Source organism: Vipera ursinii (assembly GCF_947247035.1).
Source record: "Vipera ursinii genome assembly, chromosome: 16".
NCBI classification, from domain to species: domain Eukaryota; kingdom Metazoa; phylum Chordata; class Lepidosauria; order Squamata; family Viperidae; genus Vipera; species Vipera ursinii.
The window spans coordinates 6,105,174-6,124,674 of NC_139529.1; the positions used below are offsets into that span (position 1 = coordinate 6,105,174).

The window sequence follows — 19,501 nt, forward strand, 5'->3', positions numbered from 1 at the left end:
CTGCAATTAGTGCAGGTTCGAGTCCCACCAGGCTCAAGGTTGACTCAGCCTTCCATCCTTCCGAGGTGGGTAAAATGAGGACCCAGATTGTTGGGGGCAATTAAGCTGACTTTGTAATAATGCCGCTTGGGGTGTGTGTGTGTGAAAGCCCTAATAAGCAGGCATATACGTAGAATGAAGGCTACTGCTAAGCTTGTAAGCCGCCCTGAGTCTTTGGAGAAGGGCAGGATATAAATGGAATTAAAATAAAAATAAAAAAATATATCCCGCCCTTCTCCGAAGACTCAGGGCGGCTTACAATTTTAAAGCACAAACCAATGTGCTTAGCCTTCATTCTATGTATATGCCTGCTTATTAGGGCTTTCGGCCCCATCTCAAGCGGCATTATTACAAAGTCAGCTTATTGCCCCCAACAATCTGGGTCCTCATTGACTTTGCTTGTCGTAAGGTTGCAAATGGAGAACCACATGACCCTAGGATGCTGCAACTGTCCTACGTACATGCCAGTTGCCAAGTGCCAACTGAACCAGGTCTGGCAAGGCAAGGCAAAAAAAAAAAAGTCGCGACATGTCACGTGACGCAGCGAATTTGACACCCGTGTTCTAGACTGACTGCTTGGAACCCATTCCGCTCTAAGCGCTCTAATTTTGGGAGTCATTTTGCGAGAAGGCAGCAGTTTCAGACTCTTGATGAAATCGGTGTCCGCCATCCGGTTCTCACCGCCAGTCCTGGCCGACTCGCTGTTAAGTAACTTCTTTTAACCGCAATGTGTTCTCCAGTGCTTGGCTTTTCCAAACTGGGTGGAAAGAGTTTGCTTACCGGAAGTCCTGGAGAATGGCTCTTATTTTTTAGTCACAATCTTTTGAATTCGACAGGTTTTGTGACAAACCGCATCTTGGAAAGTCCTGGGAAGTCATAGTTAAATGAGAACCCACGAAACCCAAGTTTGAGGAGGCTGCCAAGGATGCAGGAGTGAGTGAAAATAAGAGTGTACCTGTGTTGCAAGCATGAACACGGAACTCGCTGTGTTCTGGGGAAGCTGTCTAGATTTAGAGGCCCTATGCTGATCAAATCTACGGTTGCATAATACATTGAGACATAACCGAAGGAAACGCTGGAGAACTGGTGGATGTCTTAGCCGGTTACAGTTAAGGCCTTGACAATCCCGTCATGTTTTGAACTGCGATCTTTCCGGTGACATGCACCCACATGTCGCATGGGCGTGGACTTCATGCACCACAGGCATGAAAACGTGGGAAAGATTCCCATTGCCCATGTTACCTATTCCTCTCTCAATCTCTTCTACATACCGAAGCTTCAATTACAGCGTTGGGTAATCACCACACTGTTAAAAGAATGTGTAAAATTTATTCTCGATCCACACAGATGTGGAAATAAGATTTCCCGGATTCCTTTTTTTAAGAGTTATTTTTCCCCCTCTGTTTCCCTGAAAAGTTCCTGCTATCAAAGACAGGATGGTGGTTTGGGGGGGGGGGTGTGGGTGGGGGGAAAGGCATCTTGAACTCAAGAGTTACAATAATTTGTGCTTGATAAGTTCTGTTGAAAAACACAAGGGATCATCCACGTAATTTATGGTTGTCCAAACCTGAAGCCATTTCTGTGAAAAACAGGATGCTTGAAGAACAAATTACACCAACCTCATTTATCAACATTTAATATCAAACTCATCCCATTCCGAAATAATTAAATTTTCTTGACAACCACCATTTTGTTACAGGCATAATCCTTAAAGTTGCTTTCAATTAACGATCTCGGGTGGGCTTCCTTTTGTTTTTTTTGTTTTTTGTCCCAAAGTGGTTTTCCCAAAGCCAACTGGTCTTTGTTTTTCCTTGGAAGACATTTTGCTTCGCGTCCAAAAGCTTCTTCAGCTCAGAAGAAGCTTCTTGGATGAGAAGCGAAACGTTTTCAAGGAAAAACAAAGAAAATCCAGTTGCCTTTTGAAAAAGCACCTTTGGGACAACCCCGAGCTGGATGACAGAGAATCTCCGTAGACATTCCTTTTGTTTTGTTTTTTATTGTGTTCTGTGAAACTGCCTTGAATGACTAAACTGTAAGTTTTTAAGCAACGTAAATTTAACTTAATTGATGCGTTTCATTGTAGAAACTATGACACGCATATGACTATAGTACAATAAAATGATAGCTAACTTTCTGGGGATTGCAGTATCCGCCTAAAATTATCTAAATTCAATTTTTTTTAGAGTTACATTCATCCATTGTTGCTAGCTATCATAGTTTAAAATTTAGTTCTGGATGATGTTAACAACCAGTACAATTTATGAAAACTTCCCAAAAACTGTTCTCGGGGCGCACTCCTGACAAGAGACAAATGACGTCTCTGAGTTAATCCTCTTTTAATTAAACAGCAGATAAAGCAACTCAGTTTTCTGCAAAGCCAGGATGTAAGAGGAACTATACATTTAATCTCTCTGATTTTTTTCTCTAAAGGCGTGAACGGCGCACGCATAGGCTGGGGGGAGGAAAACGCTTCGGGGTTCAAGTGAAAAAAAGCCAAAGCTTTTAAAAGATTTTTGCAAGGCTTTCCCAGAACATGCTCCAAATGGCCTTGGGGATGCTCTCGACTCGTTTGCCGAGAACCTCATCAAAAACTTTATTAACGTTGCTAATCAACGATATGTTGAACCTCCAAATGGCTGTGTCCCTCACGAGATATTGTTCCCCAAATTCACTGTCAAGGTGTCTCCTACAATTGTAAAGGATTGCGACGTCCCTGGAGACTTCGAGCGTTCGACCGTATCCTTTGAGAACGGAATGGCTGGAGGCCTGAACCACGCTCCTTGGGTTTACAATCATTTTCTTCAAAATATTGATATGCAGCTTATTGGGCTCTCGATAAACATGTTGCAATATGTTCACTCCGGGGATGGCTTTCCAGAAAGTGACATTGAATTTGTCCAAAGACAAAAACACATTCTGAGAAAAAAAGTGACTCTCAAAAAAGAAGATCCCAGCTCCTGGATGCTGATCCTCAAGGCTATCGATCATATCTTTCCAGCTTGGGTGTTTTAAGGGAAGGATAATTTCATTGATATCGTTAAAAACCACGTATTTACTTCTGTACATGTTACGGTAAATGCAGTCATTTAAAACGGTCGTTTTCCCATAGCCCCAGTCATGGTAAGAGTACCAAAAAGACGACAGACGCACGTAGGAAGTAATTGGCCAAAGTATGATCTCAAGAGTGCCTTCTTGAACGTAAAAGTTTAAAATCCGGTCCATGAGCGAGCTGCAGTTCATTTTGTAAATAAACACTTTCTTGGCCCCCAGGGTTTTGTACATTTCCATGCTTTGCACAAACTGCAGGACGTTGTCGTAATTCTCGGGCATGACAGACAGACAGACGGTGTAATCCCTCAGAAACCAAGTCCTGGAAACCCGGTTGTTGATTTCAAACCACGGGAGGTCAGCCATGGATCCCCTAGTGGATGGGTGAATGGACATATACTGGGGCAAGCAGCGTTGCGGTTCCAAACACACAATATCTGCCGCCCCAACCGGGAGCCCAAATCTCTCTGGGTGGATGTCAACGCTTGCCCGAATGATAGAAATGCGATTGTCATGACCGCAGCAAAACCAGCAATAAAGATCTTGGATTTTTTTGTAATGGACCACTGCAATTGCCCGGGTGAGGTTTTGTTGCCGATCATCGTGGTACAACGAAATGATGAAGGTTTTGTTGTGTTTTAAGGCGGTGATGGTATCCTTGACCAGCTCACCTCTGCAAGGGCCCAAGGATAGCTTGGTTTGTGAGGCTGGGGACGATGGCCTTCTGGGGTACATTTCAAAGAGCAGAAGAATTAAGAAAGGGACGGCCATCCAAACCATCTTGCTCTTGAAGCGAGGCATCTTATTCCTTTGATGTTGCTACAAAATATGTACGTTAGACAAGTGAGAGGAGTAAGTAAAATTACGTTATTCCTCCTTAACAAATGGCTCCCTCTTAAAAGGAATAGGTTTTAAGAGAAATCTCTTGAGCCCTCGGTATTTATTTATTTTTGTCATATTTATCTAGTGTCTACCGGAGGTGGTGACCCTTTGAGAGCTGAATGCAACAAAATTTCATGTTAATGTATACTGATTTTAGTGTACATTCAAAGTGACAATAAAGTTGTTATTCTATTCTATCCTATTCTATCCTATCCTGTTCTATTCTATCCATATTCTATTTCTATTTCTTATTCTATTCTATCCATTTCATATTCTATTTCTATTCTATTCTATCCATATTCTATTTTTATTTTTATTTCTATTTCTATTTCTATTCTATTCTATTCTATTTTATTCTATCCATTTCATATTCTATTCTATTCTGTTCTATTCCATCATCCATTTCATATTCTATTTCTATGATTTCTAATTCTATTCTATCCTATCCTATCCTATCCTATCCTATCCTATCCTATCCTATTCTATTCTATTCTATTCTATCCATTTCATATTCTATTCTATCCATATTCTATTTCTATTTCTTATTCTATTCTATCCATTTCATATTCTATTTCTATTCTATTCTATCCATATTCTATTTCTATTTCTATTTCTATTCTATTCTATTCTATTCTATTCTATTCTATTCTATTCTATTCTATTCTATTCTATTCTATTCTATTCTATCCATTTCATATTCTATTCTATTCTATTCTGTTCTATCCTATCCATTTCATATTCTATTTCTATTTCTATATGATTTCTAATTCTATTCTATTATTCTATTCTATTCTATTCTATTCTATTCTATTCTATTCTATTCTATTCTATTCTATTCTATTCTAATCTATTTCATATTCTATTCTATTCTATTCTATTCTATTCTATTCTATTATTCTATTCTATTCTATCCATTTCATATTCTATTCTATTCTGTTCTATTCTATTCTATCCATTTCATATTCTATTTCTATTTCTATTTCTATTTCTAATTCTATTTCTATTATTTCTATTTCTATTCTATTCTATTCTATTCTATTCTATTCTATTCTATTCTATTCTATTCTATTCTATTCTATTCTATTCTATTCTATTCTATTCTATTCTATTCCATTCCATTCCATTCCATTCTAAAATAGAATGGAAGCTGAACAACGTGCTTGTAAAGGTGTGTCTGTTGCAACCTGAACATTTCCTGAAAAAAAGAAGCCCTTGTTGCTTTCTTTGCAAGGCCTTTCAACAAAGGTCCAGTTGCCCCACCATTCAAAGGAAGGCACCTTTGTCCAGCAACGCCTGTTCCACCTGGTGACTGAATAGCTCCATTTTCTCAGACCTTAACCACAGCTACCTTGAGAACAACAGACAGAACCTACCGATAAAGGAGAATATTTGTAGATTGAGGTTTGAAAGGAGACTTTTTGTCGATCAGGGCTGAAGCTAGGTAACATCATCAGTGACTCAACCTGAGCCTTTCCTGAAAAACAAGCCCTTGTTGCTTTCTCTGAAAGGCCTTTCAACAAAGGCCCACCATTCAAAGGAAGTCAGCTTTGTCCAGCAGCACCTGTTCCACCTGATGACCGAATAACTCCATTTGGTTAGGCCTTAACAACAGCTACTTTGCGTACAATAGATTGAAAGGAGAATGTCTGCAGATCAGGGTTGAAACTGGGTAATATCGTCAGTGTTAGGAAAGAGTGGGTCCGCTAGCACTGATGATGTTACCTAGTTGGGTCATGAGACATCTCCAGGAAAACCACCAAGCTCAACGAGCACTAAGGTCCCCACAACCCTCCTCCTCCTCCAAACCTCACTCCCTTCTAGCACTGATGATGTTACCTAGTTGGGTCATGAAACGTCTGCAAGAAAACCACCAAACTCAGAGTTACTGTATATAAACAGGGAACAGTATTGAAGTTTGCAGATGATACAACAGTGATATTATTTGTGTAATCTAAATCTAAAAAATTTTCATATATATATATGTAATACATACACATACATACACACATATATACATATATAGATACACACACATAAATCTATTATTGATATCTATTATAATATATATATATATATATACACACACACATACACATACACACACACACACACACACACACACACACACACATATATATATATATATATATATATATATATATATATATATATATATATACTGCTCAAAAAATAAAGGGAACACTTAAACAACACAATGTACTGTATTTAATAGTAGTATGTCTTATTTTGTGTTCCCTTTATTTTTTTGAGCAGTATACACACACACACACACACACACACACACATATGTAATTGATAATGGATATTTAGAGGATATAAATGTAGCTGAAATTAATATAGTTTATACATCCACTCTATATTAATTTCAGCTACATTTATATCCTGTAAATATCCATTACCTATCAATAATAACTTGTCTCCAACTCTCATCTACATCTATTTATATCTAATATAGATATGTATGCATTATTATATCTATCAATGTCAATGTCAGCTATATTGTCAAAGAAAAACTGATATTTCCCTGCCATTAAAGGCTATTTTTTTAAAAAAAATAGAGTAAAATCAAACCTAAAATCCTCACCTCAAGGATTTCCTCAGGAAGCTGAAGAAAAATGCTATTTTTCTCCCCTCAAAAGAAAAAAGAAAGAAAGAAAGAAAGAAATAGCGTTAACCCCTGAGCAGTTATATGAGGAAAGGACGGAGGGAGAGGAATAAAAATGTATATAAAAATTCCTGCCTTTTCCTCTCCTCTTGGAATGGCTGCTAATAAACTGCTCAAAATGGTGGAAAGTGGCGCCTCCCTGTTCTTCCTCCTCCTTCTTTTCCCTCTTGAGAGTGGAAGAAGTGCTATAATCATGTAAGCTTAAAAAGGCCCTCTCTTCCAAATAAACTAATCTATCTATCATTTATCTTATCCCTTGTCTATCTTTATCTATCCATATTTATTTATTTCTATTTCTCTCTATTTGTATCTATATTTATCTTTGTTTATCTCTATGTATCTATTTATCTCTATCAATCTATCTATCATCTATCTATCTATCTATCTATCTATCTATCTATCTATCTATCTATCTATCTATCTATCTATCTATCTATTATCTATCTTATCCGTTGTCTATATGTATCTATATTTATTTATTTCTATTTCTCTCTATTTGTATCTATATTTATTTACCTTTGTTTATCTCTATGTATCTATTTCTCTATCTATCTATCTATCTATCTACCTATTATCTATTTATCTTATCCCTTGTCTATATGTATCTATATTTATTTATTTCTATTTCTCTCTATTTGTATCTATATTTATTTACCTTTGTTTATCTCTATGTATCTATTTCTCTATCTATCTATCTATCTCTATCTATCTATCTATCTATCTATCTATCTATCTATCTATCTATCTATCTACCTATTATCTATTTATCTTAACCCTTGTCTATATGTATCTATATTTATTTATTTCTATTTCTCTCTATTTTTATCTATCTATACTTATTTACCTTTGTTTATCTCTATGTATCTATTTCTCTATCTATCTATCTATCTATCTATCTATCTATCTATCTATCTATCTACCTACTATTTATCTTATCCCTTGTCTATATGTATCTATATTTATTTATTTCTATTTCTCTCTATTTGTATCTATCTATATTTATTTACCTTTGTTTATTTCTATGTATCTATCTATCTATCTATCTATCTATCTATCTATCTATCTATCTATCTATCTATCTATCCCTAGCTATTTATCTTATTGCTTGTCTCTTGTTTATATTATCTCTTATCTATATGTATCTATATTTATTTGTTTATTTCTATTTCTATTTGTATCTATCTATTTTATTTATCTTTATGTTTATCTCTATGTATCTATTTCTCTCTCTCTCATCTAGCTATCTTATCCTTTGTCTCTTGTTTATCTTATCTCTTGACTACCTTTATCTATCTATATTTATTTCTTTATTTCTATTTCTCTCTATTTGTATCTATCTGCATTTATTGATCTTTGTTTATCTCTCTTTATATCTATCTGTCTGTCTGTCTGTCTGTCAACTGTCTAATCTGTCTTTTTAATTAGATTTATACAATCACTCAATTTAAAAAAAAACTATTCCGGGCAGCCTTACAAATCTAATGGAATAATGGCTGTGGACCCCTAAATACATCTGCCACTGTCAGAAGTCCATTCAGATACCACCAAACATCTTGCTATCCTGACTGAGATTCCTAGCTTGCATACAACAGCTTGGAGCAAAACTGGGCTTGTGACTTATGGCCAAAATGTCTTTATTGTTAGCAGAAAATGTGACATCTCAGCCTGGGTGCAGCTGAGACCGGGTGAGCTTCCTAAAAGTATCTTACGGCTACAGTTCTGAAAGATCAAACTCACGGCAGAGAGAATCAAAAATGGAAAATCACTGAAACTCAATAAGCATCTGAAAGCTCAGAAGCTGTTCCTGAAATCGCATTTCCACATCTGCCAACTTCCCCAATCCAGTTTCTGTGTAAGGCAGGGAGGGCAACGCATTGTGGTTGTGAAAAGGTAAAGTATAAAAGAAGTGCTTCGGCACGCTAAAATGTGGACAGCACATTTCAGGATGGTCGCAGCTTAACAAAAGAACAGCTTGGGTTGCAAAGCGTAGCGCAATATCCCACGGCAAAATGTCCCACAGAAAAAGCAACGAAGCAAGACGTGGCGACGTTCAAACAAGGGTAGATCCAGGAGAGAATTTCACAGCCCTCACCTAAGGCAGATTCTCCCCCCCCCCCAGATGATTGCTATCGATGTTAGAGAATCTTTTCCAGTTGGTTTTATCCCGTGGCTGAGAACATTTCGGGTGCTGGGTCATCTTTATAATTTTGCAAAAAGGGGAATCTGGAGAAGATTTGATGGCCCAACTTGTGAACAGCTCAGATGAAACCCAAAGACATGTCCACTAAGATAGGCTTCTTGGTATACATCTTCCTTCTTCCAGGGTTGTGTTAGAGCAGGCATATTTTACACAACGTGCCTAGCAGTTGTCAAGTAACAGGTGGGTGCACAAATACACAAAATCAGACTGAGAAGTTGCACACACAAAATCAGACTGGAGAGAAATTGTATGCACAAAATCAGACTGAGGAGAAGTTGTATGCCTGCCAGAATATAGACTTAACACTTTGAAGACTCATCTATCGCATGCCTTCAGATGTGCATCTAGAAATAAATATTCTTTCGCCCAGGCACGGAATGGGCTTTACCTAATTAAAACTTAATGTGCTTTTCTACGGCAATCTCTTATGGCCCCTGTTTAAAATGCATATTCAGAATAGCAACAATTGCAGTCTTACTCCAGCTGTGCGTTTTGGGTGCAGCCGCAGCAAAGGAGACAAGGAAAAGACACCACAAAATAGTTGTCAAGAATCTGTGTTGGTGAATTTATTGTCCTTCAAAGTTCCCATATGCACAACTCTTTGGAAAGATAGCTTTTTAAACAACTGAATGGAAGTTCATGAATTTCATTATGTACATTATGATATAAGCTTCGTAGCCCCCTTTTCAATAAAGCAAGTTTTTCAGCTGTTGGCACAGATGAACAAAGATATTTACCTACATTACAGAATCACAGAATTTTGCCCTGAGTACATTGAAATATTTTTTTTCAAGGGAAGTATAAGGCAGACCTTCCATTATTATTATTATTTTAATATCATTAAGTCCTGTGTTATAGCTGCTACTCTGGACATCATCCATCTATAGATACCTACAGATTCATGGTTGAACCCACAATTTGTTTCCTATTTATTTCTCCCTCTGGCTTCCCATTTTTCAATCAAATGCAGATTGCTTGATTGTTAGAAGACACGTCTTTTTCCTCCGTTTAAGATAGCTTAACTATCTTATGGTCCCAATGATTCAAGTTGACTGACTGCAAAAAAACATTGCGATCAGGTTCCACCACAGCAGTGATAAGTCTAAAAATAAAAGGAATCCATAATAAATAAAGAGAGTGCATTCAAATGAGGAGTGTGTGCACGTGCATAATGATATATGTGTATGTTGGAGAGAGACTCTTGACAATATAGATGTGAGTGTACACACACACACACACACACACACATGCTATTTACGAAGGCATCAACTTTTTTGCTTTTGAGCTGGGTCACCGGCTCCTAAAATCCCAGCTTCAAGGAAGACATCGCTCACTTTTGGAATCAATGTCTTGTAACTCCAGAATATTGAGTCTCGAATCAAATCACTGTCGGGCACATTAGTACGTTCGGGGATCCTGCAATGGTAGTTAAAGGCGATATGATTTGAAACTTGAACAGAGGCTCCATGCTGCTTAAGAAGAGAGTGGACTGAGGTCTGGATTACTGCGGTGGGATCCAGAATCATTTTCATGTTGTTGAAATTGCGAATGTCTTTGGGCTCCCTGTGAATATGTTCAAAGACGTTAATTCCTGGCACCGTGGCCCAGGACGAGAAGTTGAAGGGAGTCTTGGAGAACACAGTCCGACGGAAGACCCGGTTTTCAAAGAGGAAAACCCTAATTCCTGGATATTCCTTTTCCAATCTTTGCATGAGCGACTTCCAATTGGCATCCTTCCTGGGCAGAATGAACTCATCAGGATCAATAAGCAGAAGATATTTGCTTTTATACATGTTATAGTAAACACAGTCATTCAAGGCCGCCAGTTGCCCGTAGTAGCCAAGATCTTTCTTTTCCATGGAGTAGTGCCAGTGCGACGATACGTTCAGGTACACATCGATGGGCCACGGAATAATTTCCACGATGCCTTTGGAGATATAATAATCTAGGACTTTGTCCATGAGCGGGCTGCAACTGTTCTTGTAAATTGTCACCTTTTGGACCCCCAGGAGTCTGTACAGCTCCATGGACTGTACAAACTGCAAGACATTATCATAGTTCCCAAACATGGTCGACATGCAGATGGTGAAGTCCAGAGAGGGCTTTCCCGTTTGGATGTTTCGGATGGGAAATAGGGGCAGGTGAGTAGACTCCAATTCAGCGGAGGGGTGAACAGAGATGAACTGAGCATGGCAGTCTTCTGGCTGAAGGCACAACACATCTGCTGTGCCGTACGGGAAGTCAAAACGGTCACTGTGGAGATCAATCTCTCCTTTTACCACCCAAATCGCCTGGCTGCTTTCACAGCAAAAGATGCAGTAAAGTTCCCGGACTTTTTGATGGTGGATAATGCTGACAACACGGACGAGGTTCCCCTCTCGTTTGTCGAAATAGGGGCTGACGATAAAACTGTGTCGATCCTGGAGTGGGGTGATTGTACCGTCAGCTATCGAGCCTTTGCAAAAATGACTGGGAAGTTTCTTTCGGTTAGCATTTGCACCAAAAGGACTCCAGCTTCTGTTCTTCCAATAATATGACACAACGCACAACATAAGGATGAAAAGGAAGCCAAAAATTTGAGTGGTTGATCTGTTCCTTCTCCCACAGATTTCCATTCCCGAAGCTCCTGCAGTTCTTTGACTTGGTCTAATAAGAAAATAGAAAGCCAGGATTATATTGGAACGTGAAGTCATTTGCTGTTAAAAATAAAAGAGGTTGGGGAGTGGGGGGGACCTTCTTCAGCTCTGACTGGATGGTGGGGAATGAAAGGATTGATATTCCTTGCAGACAGCTCCACGCACATTTGCACTACTCAGGTGACCCTGAGGACACAGATAAAGCTCCAGGTGGCCTCAACGACTCCCTAAAAATGCAAATGACCAGCTATCTGCAAGCAATATAAATCCTTCCATTTCCCCCCACCATCCGGTCAGAGGTGAAGAAACTTCTTGGATGAGAAGCGAAATGTCTTCAAAGAGAAACCAAGGAAGTCCAGTTGAAAAAGCACCTTTGGGGCAACCCTTACCTGGATGACTGAGCATCTCCACAGGCATTCAGATCTAGTTGTACTTGATGCTTAAGAGTAACTAAATCCCCAATTTAACCTGTATCATCCGATGGATAAATTTAAGCTGAACCTAAAATTAACAACAGCAATGAAAGCAGTGGTGACATTTTATAAGTTGCTATCGATAACCACCCTATTTCAAATGCACTTACCTACGTATTCCTTATTTTTTTTAACCTCACTGACCGATTTTTGGCATGATGCTAGATTGTGGCTTGAGGCCAGCTGAAATCTGAGGTCCCTCAGTTCCCAACTTCTCAACTTCTTCTAAGGAAACAAATCTTCTTGACTCACGCTTTTTGACTGAGGGAAGCCTCCCACCTTGCCGTCAACGTCACGTCAGTTGATAGCAGGCCGTCCAATATAATATATTGAGTTTCAGCTTTGCAAAGGAGCCAAATCTTATTTGGCCTAAGCATTGCAGAGGCCTTTGAACTCTGGTGCTGGAGAAGACTCCTGCGAGTCCCTTGGACTGCAAGGCTATCAAACCGGTCAGTCCTAGAGGAGAACAACCCTGACTGCTCTTTAGAAGGCCAGATCCTGAAGCTAAAACTCAAATACTTTGGCCACCTAATGAGAAGGAAGGACTCACTGGAGAAGAGCCTAATGCTGGGAAAGATTGAGGGCAAGAGAAGAAGGGGACGACGGAGAATGAGGTGGCTGGATGGAGTCACTGAAGCAGGAGGCGTGAGCTTAAATGGACTCCAGAAGATGGTAGAGGACAGGAAGGCCTGGAGGAACGTTGTCCATAGGGTTGCGATGGGTCGGACACGACTTCGCAGCTAACAACAACAATTGTAGAAGGGCCATCCATACAGACTTTTCTTCAGAATGTACCTCCCAATGAGGAACAGTCTGTAGACACTGGGACACCCACACTGTGAGAATTTGTAAGGATAGTTTGTCTTCCTCTAATTTAGTGTCTACCCAGGCCATCCCATAACATGTTTTCTATGTTATGGGATGGCCTGTGTAGACACTAAATTAGAGGAAGACAAACTCCTGTAATTTTGCAAATACTTTAGGTTGACCCCCTCTTCTTCTTCAAATATTGGCATGCTGCTATCATGTTACCCCTAGTCCTTCTTCTCACTAGACTAGACATACCCAATTCCTGCAAACCATGGTGGATTAAGAATTGAGATTTAAAGGCTGCACTCCCACCTAAGACTTGATCCACAATGAATTATTCTTTAACTGCGGTTTAATTCGTCGTATCCTAGGGACAGGAAAGACTTTGGAAGTCTTCTAGCCCAAGGACTCTTCAAACTTGGTACTTTTAAGACTTGTGGACTTTCAACTCCCCAAATTCCTCAGCCATGATGGTTGGTTGAGGAATTCTGGGAGTTGAAGTCCATGGGTCTTAAAGTTGCTAAGTTTGTAGACCCCCTGTTCTAGCCCAACCTTTCCCTAACTTTTCTCTGTTCCTCACACCCAAAGAAAAGAGACACATCAACCTATCCCAAAGGCCGGTAGTACCTTTTTAGAGCAACTGCAGCTCACTTCATCCAACACAACCGGTGCTTCGTTGTGACCAGTAGCAACGTCAACGAAAACTGGCCCAGCGTTAAAAGCAGCTCTTTCTTTGCTGTTTTTTTTCTTTCGCCGTTGACGTTTTTCGTTCTCTGTGGCTCTTACAGCCAGAGCTTAAAGCTGTTGCCCCAATGAGGATTATTTTTTCCCCCGAGCCAAACGAACACTTATTCGCTTATTTGAATTATTTCTACACTCTGTAAAAAAAAAAAAAACTTCCATAGCCTTCAGCAAACGGGTGGGGAATCTAGCAAAATACACAACCGCTCTTGTGTAAGAGGGTTTCTGCTCAGCAGGTTTCAACCTCCCTCTCTGCCATCTATCACCTTTCGTTGTGGTGGTTAGGATGCAGTTTAGCATTTATCGAAACCAACCGGCTCAGCTCAGAGGAAACTATACTAGAAGAACGGTGTCCATGTTGCCAAGAAAGCAATGCATCTTTGTTGCTTGGTGAGTCTCCTCATTTTTGATTTCACCCATCAGTTTCAAAGCGACGGGTATAACAGAATAACGGAGCCGGAAGGGACCCCGGAGGTCTTCTAGACCAACCCCTTGCTCAGGCAGGGACAAATGGCTGTCCAGTCTCTTCTTAAACACCTCCAGTGTAAGGTGTGGCTGAACGCCTGTGTGTGTTTCAGTCCACCAAGCCTTTGCAAACGCTTTCTTTTAAATTAAAACTTTGTTGCGGGAATTCCAAGTGAGTTTGTTTGTTTGGGGATCTTGAGCCGCGTTCCAAACATACGGCAACCGCTTTTCCTAGCTGTCTCTTCTTCCCTGTCTTCTGCTGCCATCATTACCCTAACATGTTTGCCACGGGGAAATGGGAGATACAATTAAAACAACACTGGAGGAGTGCAAGTTGGAAGATGCTGAGAAACAGGTAAAAAAAAAAGATCTTGCCACTCGGAAATGAATCTTCTCGCCTCTTTTGAACCCAAGCCTGCACACACCCATTGCACAATCTAGCAATAGCACGGTTGCTAAAAAATAAGGCAGTGCAACTATCATTGATTTTTAGGCCGTTTAAGAGGGCACTTGTGGCTAGTCTAGAGAAAAGAAGGTGTAGGGGTGAACGTGATAGGAGTATTCCGGTATTTGAGGGGCTGCCGCAAAAAAAGCAACAACACTTAACACACACACTGGCTACAAGGAATGTAGAACTGGCTAACAGCAATTAGAACTGATAGAATTAGAATAGGAACATCAAAAGGTACGCAACAATAAAATAATTAACACCGGATCCCTCCTGGAGCAAATGTTAACACCTTTTAGGCAGATTTGAGATAGAAATTAACCCAAACCCGACAATAGACACTGACCATGAAATCAGAAAAGACAAATTTAAACTCACCAAATTTAAACTCACCAATCAGAAATGACCATTTTGGAAACCATGAAAAGGTATGAGAACTCACGCTTAGGACCATTCTGTGTGGCTAGCCGGGGTTTTACACTGAACTGTCACTCAACCTTAATCTCCGTGATCAAACCTATCTTTCCAGTACCTGGCTTAACGTTCTATTTCTGAACTGAACATTTTAGAACATTTTTAACGTGTTAGGACTTAGGTTATATTAGTCACAACGTCTGTAACTGGTCCAATGCAATAACAACAACAACAATAATAAGACGGTTTGCATCCATCAAAGAGAGGGACTGAGTTACTTGGCAATAAACTTACAGATTTTCTGGAGGAATATTTAAGCTAAACAATGGGGAGGGTGAGTTAATTGATACAGAACATCCCTGTCCCCCGCCAATCAAAAACTACAGGGTTAGCAGTGCATGTAACACAGATGTGTGTGTGTGGACAAGAATACCAACCTTGCTATCAAGCAAAATCAAACTCTTAATAGCAAGTGCCAAACAAAGTACGCTAACCAAACAGGTAGTAAGAAAATAAGGGGAACTCAGGCACCCCACACAGGTTATGTAGAAAGTAAACACAGGGTGAATTATAAAGGACTCAGATGTCTGCACACCAGCGCACAGAGTATGAACAGTAAACAGGGTGAACTGGAAATTCAGGTAAATGAGGACAGATATGATTTAAAGGAAACGGGCCAAATAAAAGAGGTGGAGTTTCTCTCTCTATAAGAAATAACTACATCTCTACAGAAATAGAGCACAACCATGATGAAAATTCTTGAATGCATTTGGGTCAATATAAAAAGGGGGGGGAAATGACATTGCCACAGGTGTATACTATAGGCCACCCAACCAAATGGAGGAAATAGATGAACCTTTTGCTAGTCAGCTAACTTAAGGTATGTAGGAAGCTCAAGCAATATAACAGAGTCAAACTAGAGTCTTGGAACTTAGAGAGGGCTTGGGAGGGATTCCATGGATGAGAATCCTCGAGGGAAAAACAATTCAAAAAGCTTGGGAAAATTTTGAAAAAAAAGTTTAGCACAATACCAACAAAGAAAAACAACAGCTCTCAACAGATATCAGCATGGCTCGACAAAGAACTCTCTGATAAATTGAAAGATAAAAGACAAGCATAAAAAGTGGAAAGGGGCACATGACTAAAGCAGAATACCAGCAAATAGCCCAAGCCTGCAAAGATGAAGTGAGGAAAGTTAAGGCTCAAAATGAACTAAGGCTTGTGACCAAAGTCAAAAATAACCAAAAGAAATTAAAGAAATGATTGTGGCAAGAAGGTGACAAGCAACAGGGAGAAAGCAGAACTATTTAACTCAATTTTTTCCCCTCTGTCTTTACACAAAAGAAAAAAAGTTATCAAAACAATACATAAAAATAGATTAGAAACACAAACTAAGACAGGCGAGAAAATGGCAAGTGAGCACCTATCCAGCCTAGACGAGTTCAAATTACCAGGACCAGATGGATTACACCCCAAGGTTCTCAAGGAACTGGCAGACGTGATCTCAGAACCACTGAACTGTATTTTTTCAAAGATCCTGGAGCACTGAGGACTGGAAAAGAGCTGATGTAGTTCCCCCCTTTTTTTTCTCTCTTAAAAAAAAAGAAGAAAGGAAAAAAAAATAGAACCAGGAAACTACAGACCTATCCGCCTGACCTCACATAGGCAGATTCTGGAAAAGATAATCAGACAACAAATCAACGAACCGCTCGAGGCAAACAAAGTCATTGCTAAAAGCCAAGATCGTGCTAAACAAATCTTAATGCATTCTTTGACCAAGTGACAAAATTAGTGGACCAGAGGAATGCTGAGGATACAACTTACTTGGGCTTCAGTAAGGCATTTGATAAAGTTGGTATAAGGTTTCCCAGTGCTTTTTTTTTTTGTAAAAGAAAAAGGTGCCGGAACTCACACACGTCATACAACCCGCCTTGCCCTACCCTACAAGGTTCCATCCAAAAAAGGTGCCGGAACTCCGTTCTGAGCGTTCTATGACAAAAAAAAAAAAAAAGCCCTGGGGTTTCCTGCCCGAGCAGAGGGTTGGACTAGATGACCTCCAAGGTCCCTTCCAACTTTATCACTCTTATTAAATGCAGGCCATTGGAGCGGTTAGCTTGGAGTCCCATCTGGGGTGCCAAATTGTAGGAAGAAAAGTCTTCATCATGGTTCCTCCAAGCGGGGAATAAACATGGCAACAGCTTTGGGAAGAAGGTTGTAGTTTATTGCAGAGGAAAGCCAGACAGAAAGATGGATCCAACAGAAAAAGAAGGGCTGAGCACATGTGGGTAGTGGGTTTTTATACCCCCCGGACTCTATTGTCTGGAGTTATTTCCTGTTTCAAGCTTTGTATTTCCTTTGTCAGGTATACTGTCCTGAGCCTAGGTGTGCCCCTCTAGGATTCTTGCTGGTTGTCTGTCCTATTACGTCCCCTGCTTCCCTGGGGCTGGGGCTGATGTTGACTCTAGAGATCTTTCTTCCTAATGCCAGTTTCCTGACAAGATGATCACCTCTACATTTCTATAGAGTTGGTTTGTGCTTGGAGGAGGGAGACTTGGGGCTGTTAAGAAAAACTGGGCATGCTTTCCCACACTATCTATCTATCCACCTTCTAAAACTGCTTCTGGAGGCAAGTCGTTCCCCTGATGAATTGTTCTCGCTGTCAGGAAGTGTCTCCGAACAGAGAAATTGGCTTCTCCTCTGGATTCGTTTCTGTTTTCAAGAGCAATTTTGAGCTCTTCGGTTTAAAGGCAGGATTTTGCTACCTCAAGCAATAAGCAAAGCACGCCTCTTTCAAAACTGAACGGAGATCCTTCCTGTCTTCTAGTCCTCCTTAAATTAAGGCAGCGGAGGACCCCCCCCCCGCAACAATGTTATAGTGGCTTTCCTTCAAGAGGCTTTTGGCCCCGTCTCCACTTCAGCCCACCCACCCACCCCCCTTGCTACAAAAGCTAGCTGACAAAGCCAGCTACTCACATCACTCCACAAATTGTTCACTTTTTCATCTTCTGCTGGGTGTGTTTCTTGGCAGATGCCTGGTTCAGCCCGAGAGGAAGGAGTGAGTCAGCGGCCTCTTCTGCTTCAGGAGATGTTTCTTCATCCTGTTTCTGCAGCACTGGAGCAACATTTGAATTTACTTGGGCTCCGAGCGAAGGAAACAGAACCTCGAGCGACTCTGAAAAGCGAGCTTCAACTTTCATCCCTTCGCTTATACTCTAGCTGGTGGGAGGGAACTCTCCCTGTTAACGTAGGCTGGCTTATTTGTGGCTTGCGCCTCTCTGTCGGTGCCTGGCATGTGTGTGGTGTCTCTGTGTCTCTGTGTGCTGGTCTCTGTGCTTTGTGGAGGGGGTAGGGGTTGGAAGATACGATAGGTGGGCTGCGACACAGGAACCCTCGGGAGAGGGAATAATCAAGCAGGGAAGCAACCTGGAACTCAGTGGAAACTTCCCAAACGTGAGAACAATTAACCAGTGTAAGGGCTTGCCTTTGGAGGTTGTGGGTGCTCCATCACTTGAAGTCTGAAAGAAGAGACTGGACAGCCACTTATCTGGAATGGTTTAGAGCAGGGGTGTCAAACTGCCGGCCCGCGGGCCGGATACATTGCGACGAAACCGTGCCCACCCCATTGCCGGCAATGGGGGAAAAGCTCCAATACGTCGCGCGGCGCCACGTGACGTCGCGAGTTTGACATCTCGGGTTTAGAGGAATATTCCTCCAGTGGGATTGAGTTCACGGTGACCTAACCCTAACCTAACCTAAGTGGGATTTTCCTCCAATGGGATTTTCCCATGTATTTTACCAGGAAGTAAGAACTAAGAAGAAATTTCCCGACGGTTAGAACAATTATCCAGTGTCTCTAGAAGTTGTGGGTTATATATACCTATAGAAACACGATTGAATAATGTGCAGAGAAGTGCCAGGCAGGCAGGCATAATTGACAAGTGGGAGGGCTTGAGGGAGGGGCAAAAGCCTCTCTGGCTTAAGTTGGGCATTGAAGAACAGTTGGAATTGTCATCCTTGCCAGGGTGCCAAGGGGAAAACCATGGAAATAAAAGGTGATGTCGCCCTCTTTAGGGGCAATGTCATTGGAATGCGGCATTATGTAATCCTTGGCACGGTGCCAAGTAGAAAACCCAGGAAATAAAAGGTGATGTCGCCCTCTTTAGGAACGAAGTCATTGGAAACCGGCATTATGTCGTCCTTGGCACGGTCCGAAGGGGAAAACTTTGGAAATAAAAGGTGATGTCGCCCTCTTTAGGGACAATTTCATTGGAATGCAGCATTACGTCATCCTTGGCACGGTGCCAAGGTGAAAATATTGTAAAAAAAAGGTGATGTCGCCCTCTTTAGGGGCGATCTCATTGGAATGTGGCATTACGTCATCCTTGGCATGGTGCCAAGGGGAAAACCTGGAAATAAAAGGTGATGTCGCCCTCTTTAGGGACAATTTCATTGGAATGCAGCATTACGTCATCCTTGGCACGGTGCCAAGGTGAAAATATTGTAAAAAAAAGGTGATGTCGCCCTCTTTAGGGGCGATGTCATTCGAATAAGGCATTACGTCGTCCTTGGCACGGTGCCAAGGGGAAAATATTGGAAATAAAAGGTGATGTCGCCCTCTTTAGGGGCGATGTCATTGAAATAAGGCATTACGTCGTCCTT

General features: G+C 40.8%; 3 protein-coding genes across 5 annotated transcripts in view; 1 reads left to right on the plus strand and 2 right to left on the minus strand.

Moving 5' to 3' along the window:
• Positions 1-19,501, plus strand: part of NTNG2 (netrin G2) — a 226,933-nt gene that overhangs the window by 88,207 nt on the left and 119,225 nt on the right.
• LOC310647534 (uncharacterized protein) lies at positions 2,542-3,888 on the minus strand (the record flags this gene model as incomplete). The annotated part of the gene is made up of 1 exon (XM_083374852.1): positions 2,542-3,888. One exon carries the CDS (start codon positions 3,886-3,888, stop codon positions 2,542-2,544), a length of 1,347 nt encoding a protein of 448 aa, XP_083230978.1.
• On the minus strand, positions 9,407-18,007 carry LOC310647689 (uncharacterized protein). 3 transcript variants are annotated; one of them, XM_083375153.1, is made up of 2 exons: positions 17,816-18,007; positions 9,407-11,501 (listed from the first exon to the last, which is right to left on the minus strand). In XM_083375153.1, exon 2 carries the CDS (start codon positions 11,468-11,470, stop codon positions 10,121-10,123), a length of 1,350 nt encoding a protein of 449 aa, XP_083231279.1. In that variant the 5' UTR covers positions 11,471-11,501; positions 17,816-18,007; the 3' UTR covers positions 9,407-10,120. The 3 variants fall into 3 exon arrangements, with proteins under 3 accessions (XP_083231279.1, XP_083231280.1, XP_083231278.1); XM_083375154.1 differs by lacking the exon at positions 17,816-18,007 and adding an exon at positions 14,807-14,872; XM_083375152.1 differs by lacking the exon at positions 17,816-18,007 and adding an exon at positions 13,402-13,630.

What these genes read in the sequence shown, in the direction of transcription:
- LOC310647689 (XM_083375153.1), bottom strand. Translation starts at nt 11,470, where the DNA reads ATGGAAATCTGTGGGAGAAGGAACAGATCAACCACTCAAATTTTTGGC.